The sequence below is a fragment of the Salvelinus fontinalis genome, chromosome 29, assembly GCF_029448725.1.
Source record: "Salvelinus fontinalis isolate EN_2023a chromosome 29, ASM2944872v1, whole genome shotgun sequence".
Lineage (NCBI taxonomy): Eukaryota > Metazoa > Chordata > Actinopteri > Salmoniformes > Salmonidae > Salvelinus > Salvelinus fontinalis.
Genome location: NC_074693.1, coordinates 27,511,767 through 27,518,504, shown reverse-complemented (window position 1 = coordinate 27,518,504; position 6,738 = coordinate 27,511,767). Strand labels below are relative to the sequence as shown.

The 6,738-nt window shown below is 39.3% G+C and overlaps 1 protein-coding gene across 7 annotated transcripts in view; it reads right to left on the bottom strand.

The window, feature by feature from the left end:
* LOC129827758 (protocadherin gamma-C5-like) overlaps positions 1-6,738 on the bottom strand; it is a 231,123-nt gene that overhangs the window by 167,710 nt on the left and 56,675 nt on the right. Inside the window, exon 1 of one of the 7 annotated variants that reach the window (XM_055888920.1) lies at positions 2,606-6,729. The exons of 4 other annotated variants lie outside the window; for them this stretch is intronic. In XM_055888920.1, the coding sequence (XP_055744895.1) occupies positions 2,606-5,241 (2,636 nt within the window). In that variant the 5' untranslated portion in view covers positions 5,242-6,729. Of the gene's footprint in view, positions 1-2,541; positions 6,730-6,738 lie in introns of those variants that run through there. 2 more of the 7 variants (XM_055888891.1, XM_055888892.1) reach the window with 2 other exon arrangements.

Below are 6,738 nucleotides of genomic sequence, written 5' to 3'. Positions count from 1 at the left end.
ACCCAACAGAATGTACATTATTAGCTTACAGTTCTCTTAATGTTTCACTGAGAAGTGGTTAGAAATACCCCTCAGTAAGTTTAATTGGTCAATTTACTATTAGAAAACGAAAGAGAAACACGGAAAACTAAAGGATATTTAACAATACAAACATAAATTATTAAAATCAGCCCCACTCTTTTTTCATCAGTTAAGATCAGGTATACTATGAATACAAAATACAACACATCTATCTGCAAGAGAGACAACAAAGCAATATATTCGATGCTGGTTCCTCAGCCAGAGCAAACTCATAACTGCTATAGAAAAAATAGAGCATGGGAAGGAATAAGAATATGGTCAAACAGCGATCAATAGTAAAGCCTACTGGTTTAAAATAAGATTTTAGACATTTCAGAACCATGGACAGTGACACTGCGAGGACTCTCGTTGCTCCTCAGACGCTCTCACACCGCTTCTCCCATCACTCTGTTACTAATAAATAGAAAGGACCAACTGGCTGGAATCATTTACTTACAGAAATCAGGGCATTAAAATCACACCGTGAAGTTAAGATAGCCCTTTTTCCAATGTCAAGAACAAACTGTTTGTGTTTTTAACTAGTAGAAACGTCACCATTTGACAATATTTGTAATATATTTGTATATCTGATTTGTGTATACTATAGGCAGCCTACTTAGTGTTATTTTTATTAAAAATTGAAGGGGTGGATCAGCTTAATATTGCGGAAAGAATGTTGCTTCCATCAATGTAATTGTCTGCATCATTTCCAATCCCCCATATATATTTTTTGTAAATATACATATCCATACATGCATGCATACATATACACATATATACATACATCTACACATATATACATACATCTACACATATATACATACATCTACACATATATACATACACATACCTATATAGACATATTTTTTTAAAGAATATACCTTTATTATTATTCCCCACAACCCTACCACCGATCCCCCAATTGGAGTAAACTAATAAACACTTCTGCTTTTACCTTCAATTTATACATCGTATACACATTTTACAGACACAGTCTACTTTACAATAGTTCTCTCTTGTTTGTTCTTAGTCCTTCCTCTATTTCTGATGTCCATCCAGTTTGATTTCTATTTGTAACTGTGCTATTTCACAAAAGTTCCGAACCTATATACATTTTACAGATCCCGTATGTTTTACATTGTTTATCTTGTTATTAGTCCCACCCTTCAGCTCCATTCAACCCCTCCCATCTATCTCTCAACATCATCCATTTCGGGTTTCTATTTGCCATATATTTTTCAACTGTGCTGTGAAGCTTCACAAAATAATTGAACCTTCCTATTCTCATAGCTTATACAGATTGTAAATTAAAAATAAACATTTTTGCTAAAATAATTATTATATTATTGATTGATTGACTATGTCTTTTCAAACCACCCACTATTGCTATCTGTAGTGTTAGTTCTAGGCAAATGTTGCAATTCTTCAGCCATTCCTGGACGTGTGACCAAAAACGAGCTACATATGGACAATACCAAAATAAATGATCTAATGACTCTGCCTCCTCACAGCAGAATCTGCAGAGTTGGGAAGAATGTATCCCCCATATATATAACATTCTATTAGTTGCAATAATTTTGTATAGTAATTTAAATTGGACAAACTCGAAAGTTTTGAATCAGGCGTTGTTATGCATATCAATTCATAAACCATGTGCCATGGAATGGGTACATCGAACATCTCTTCCCAACTATTTTGCAATTTATATGGCACAGCTGTCAGTTTTTTGGTATTTAAATGAAATTGGTATATGTTTTTATTTATCACACTTTTCTTCATCCATTTTTGGTCTTTAATGTGGGGCCGACAGACAAGTTCCTTACTTTTCCCCCTTCTACTTGCCTCTTCCATTTTTGTGGTAATGCTGCAATTAGTTGTTTGTAATTTTGGGTAGAGCAGACATTTCCATATGTCTGTGTTAGCTGCATGTGTGACATAACTCCACCAGTCCTATTTATCATATCATTCACAAAAATTATACCTTTAAAAAAAAAATATTTGAAAAATATTTTTTTTTAAATCAATTAGTATATTTGAATTTAACCACAATATTTGTTGTACTATTTGTTCCGTACTTTCAGGTGGATTAAACTGAAATTGCAACCAACTTTCTAAGGCTTGTTTAAAAAATAACGATATTTTGGAGAATAGGCTATCGTGTGAAAAATCCACAGATTCTATCAATAACAAAAAGAGCTTACCACATTACAACTCAAGCAAACCACGCATAATAGACGATCAGGATTTCTCAAGTAAAAAGAGAGGGGATTGAAATAGTCTTTAAAAACATTTCAAATATCATGAAACCAAAGGATACATAACTTGCTGTTGTAGTCAAGCTGGGTTAATGAGGAAAAGCGGTTTCTCCAGAAAGAATGTGATTATAGAAAGCATGTTAGCTACAGTTAGTGTAGCCTCAATGCTATCATATAGGGCTAAAAACAAATCTTCTGTATTATTATTATTGCATTAAAGTCCTACCTCTGGTGACCATTCCGAGTCGTCAAGTGCTTCAGCAAAGTCTGTTGGAGTTGTTCTCAGAGTCTGGTCCGCGGGCAGTGTGTTGTCGTTGTAAGATGTGAGGAAATTGAAGTCACTTGTGCGCGAACCCGTCGTCAGGTATGCGTCATAATTGTAAGTGCTGCGGAGAGTTCCCGCGCCATCCACCTCTGCGTAGTTGGGAGGGAGATACGCACTGGGGATGGCGACCGCTCCGTCAAACAACAGTCTGGGCTTTCTCCTGCGGCAAAACATCACGGCCAGGATGACAATAATGAAGGTGAGGAAAAAGGTGGAGACGGACACCAGCGCGATGATCAGATAAGAGGTGAGTTTGGAATTGCTCTCATCATAAGAGACATCTTTCAGTTCTGGCACTTCAGCCAAGTTATCAGAAATCACCAAATACATGCTACAGGTGGCAGAGAGAGAGGGCTGTCCGTTATCTTTCACTGACACAATGAGGTTCTGTTTCATGCTGTCAAATTCAGAAATGTCCCGCTGTGTCCTGATCTCTCCACTGTGGAGACCAATAGTGAAAAGTTCCGGATCAGTGGATTTGACTATATGATAGGACAGCCAGGCGTTCTGCCCGGAGTCCGAGTCCACCGCTATCACCTTGGAAACCAGAGAGCCTCCGTGCGCATCTTTGGGGACCAGCTCGGTCATGAAGGAGTTTCCCTTCGGGGCGGGGTATAGTATCTGAGGAGAGTTGTCATTCACATCTGTTATGAACACACTGACCGTGACGTTGCTGCTGAGCGGAGGAGAACCGTTGTCTCTGGCCACCGCGTGGACTTTAAAACTCCCGAACTGCTCATAATCAAACGACCTCACAGCGTGGATCACCCCCGTGTCTCCGTTAACGGATAAAAACGAGGCCACTGGTACACCATTCACCTCACCTGGTAAGAGAGAATAAATCACTGTTCCGTTCTGTCTCCAGTCTGGGTCTCGTGCAGTAACGGAACACACGGAGGCACCAGGTTTGTTATTTTCAGTCACGTGGGCTTTATAGGACTGTTCCTCAAACACAGGTGGGTTGTCGTTGACGTCAGCTACAGATAACGGAACACTTTTAGAGGAGGACAGAGGTGGAGAGCCCTCGTCGGTGGCAGTGATTGTAATGTTGTAATCAGACACTAGTTCCCGGTCCAGTTCGCTCGTGGTCACCAGAGAATAATAGTTTTTGATTGATGGCACCAGCTTAAAGGGAACGTTTTGCTGAATGGAGCAGCGGACCTGTCGGTTATTCTCAGAGTCTCTATCCTGCACGTTAATGATGCCCACCTCTGTACCAGGAGACGCGTTCTCAGGTATGGGGTTAGTCAGAGATTTTAGATATATCACAGGGGCGTTGTCATTAACATCAGTAATTTCAATAATTAAAAATGAATATGATGTTAAACCTGCCCCATCCTTAGCCCTTATTTGTAATTCATATGATGAAGCCTCCTCATAGTCAACTTTTCCAATAATTCTTACTTCACCTGTTTTGTGATCTAAAGAGAATAAATGTACATATTCATCTGAAACATGGTCAAAGTTGTATGTTACTTCGCCATTTGCTCCGTCATCTGCATCTGTCGCACTCACTGTAACCACTACAGTATCTAAAGGAGAGTTTTCAGGCAGACTGGCTTTATAGACGGCCTGGCTAAACACTGGGGCGTTATCGTTAGCATCCAGTACAGTGACGTGTATGACTACAGTACCTGATCTCTGCGGAGTGCCTCCGTCTACAGCTGTAAGCAATAATTTCAACTCTTGTTGTTGTTCACGATCTAGCTCCTTATCTAATACTAATTCAGCGTATTTGCGTCCCCCTGTTTTCGTATTAACATTTAACACGAAATGTTCGTTTCTTTCTAGTGTATAACTCTGAACCATATTCTGTCCTATATCTGCGTCGTGGGCCTCGTCTAGAGAAAAACGAGCCCCCTTGCCTGCGGATTCTCCTATTTCAAATTTAATCAAATCCTCTGTGAATTGTGGAGAATTGTCATTTATATCTTGAACATGAAGACTGATACTGTGAAGCTCTAAAGGATTCTCCAATACAAGTTCCTGTTTTAAAACACACGAAGCCTTCTTGCCACAAAGCCCCTCTCTGTCAAACCTCTCCGCAACAATCAGATCTCCGGTACTCAGATTAATGTCACAATAACGTTTACTGTTTCCTTCAGTATCAACACGGGCCTTACGAGCAGAAAGTCTGCTTGCCTCCAGCCCGAGATCCTTGGCTATATTTCCAATCACAGATCCGCGTTTCATCTCCTCCGGAAAAGAATAGCTCACGTCTCCATTGGCGTAGTGCAGCATTACAATAAAGAAAGCAAAGCCGCAGACCAGACCTGTCACCGAGATTCCTTTGTGCCCCATCCTGGGTTCAAAAACGTCGATACACCCTGAATCCAAAATAATATAATGTAGATAAATAGTATTCCACAAAAGCAGGAAGTTTGATAAAAATGACATCCGCAAAATCTGCAATTTGACCGTGTCCAATAATTTCAAATGCGGAATGAAAACCGAACACCCGAGTCTTGTAACAACAGCAGTGGGTGGAGAACTGGATCTATCCAAACACAGCTGGTGAACAGCGACACTGTGAGTAATCTTTAAAAAGTACACATAATAACAGTAATTATTCAGAATATATATTTCAGGAAAAGCCGTCATAAGAAAGTCAATAAGTGGTCTGCATGATTGATTACTGAACAATTGAATATAAAATCCCCCTTAGCTTATGAAAATAACCAAATAGAACCAGGAAACGATAAAAAGCCACACAGGAACAGAAAGGATATATAAACCGATCCCACGCTATTTTTCACGAGATATAGATTATGTGGAAGAAATACGTTGCAAATATCAGATTTATAGTGGTGTTTTTTGTCAACACACATTCATCAGCGCAATACGCAAAAACAGAGAGCATGGCAATGGGTGGAAATGATGATAGTCAAACAACAATGAATTGTAAACCCTTCTGGTGTTTAATAGGACCTCAGTACCATGGACAGCGGCACAGCAAGGCCGCTGCATTTCAGACGTTCTAACGCCAAACGCCACTTCTCTCGTCACTCTGTTTAGATACGCTAGCTCTTCACATACAGCATTTCTCTTTCGTAACCCCTGTCCAAATAGGCCTTCATGCCAACAGGCCACATTTGAACTTAAAGACGTGCCAACATTTTTTCAATAGAACTCCTGCTTGCCTATATGCTTGATCAACTGGATACATTTAGTCCCTGGTCAGGATTAACTACATAAAACACAATAAGTAGTTGTACATAAAAACAGAACAAATAATTAATCAAATGAAAACCATCGACAATCTTTGAATCAGCTTAAATCAAATGGACAAAATAGACGGAGTGCAGCATTACAATAAAGAAAGCAAAGCCGCAGACCAGACCTGTCACCGAGATTCCTTTGTGCCCCATCCTGGGTTCAAAAACGTCGATACACCCTGAATCCAAAATTGTACAATGTAGATAAATACTTTTCCACAAAAATAAATATTTTTTCAACACTCCATTCAGTCAGAGCAATGCCCTGAAAAGTATGTAAATAAGTTGGGGTAGGAAGGTGATTATGCCAAAAATACACTGAATAAAAATATAAACGCAACATGAAACAATTTCAACGATTTTGCTGAGTTACAGTTCATATAAGGAAATCAGTCAAATGAAATACATTCATTAGGGCCTATTCTATGGATTTCAGATGACTGGGCAGGGGTGCAGCCTTGGAGGGCATAGGCCAACCCACTTGGCAGCCAGGTCCACCCACTGGGGAGCCAGCCCCAGCCAATCAGAATGAGTGTTTTTCCCTACAAAATGGCTTTATCACAGACAGAAATATGCCTTAGCATATTATGTGATTATAACGTATTATGTGATTTGTTAAGCCACATTTTGCTTCTGAAATCATTTAGGCTTGCCTAAACAAAGGTGGTTATTACATTATCTTTTCATGTCGACATCATGGAGTTGTTTTGGCCAGATCAATCTATTTATGACTTTTTGCAAATCCAATCAGTTTTCCACGTTGATTCAACATCAGCACAATTATTTTTTTAGGGTTGAAATTATGTGGAAAAAACGTTGATCAACCAGTTTTTGCCCAGTGGGATAGCATTAAAAATTAAATCCAGACGTTAAGTTATCGTAA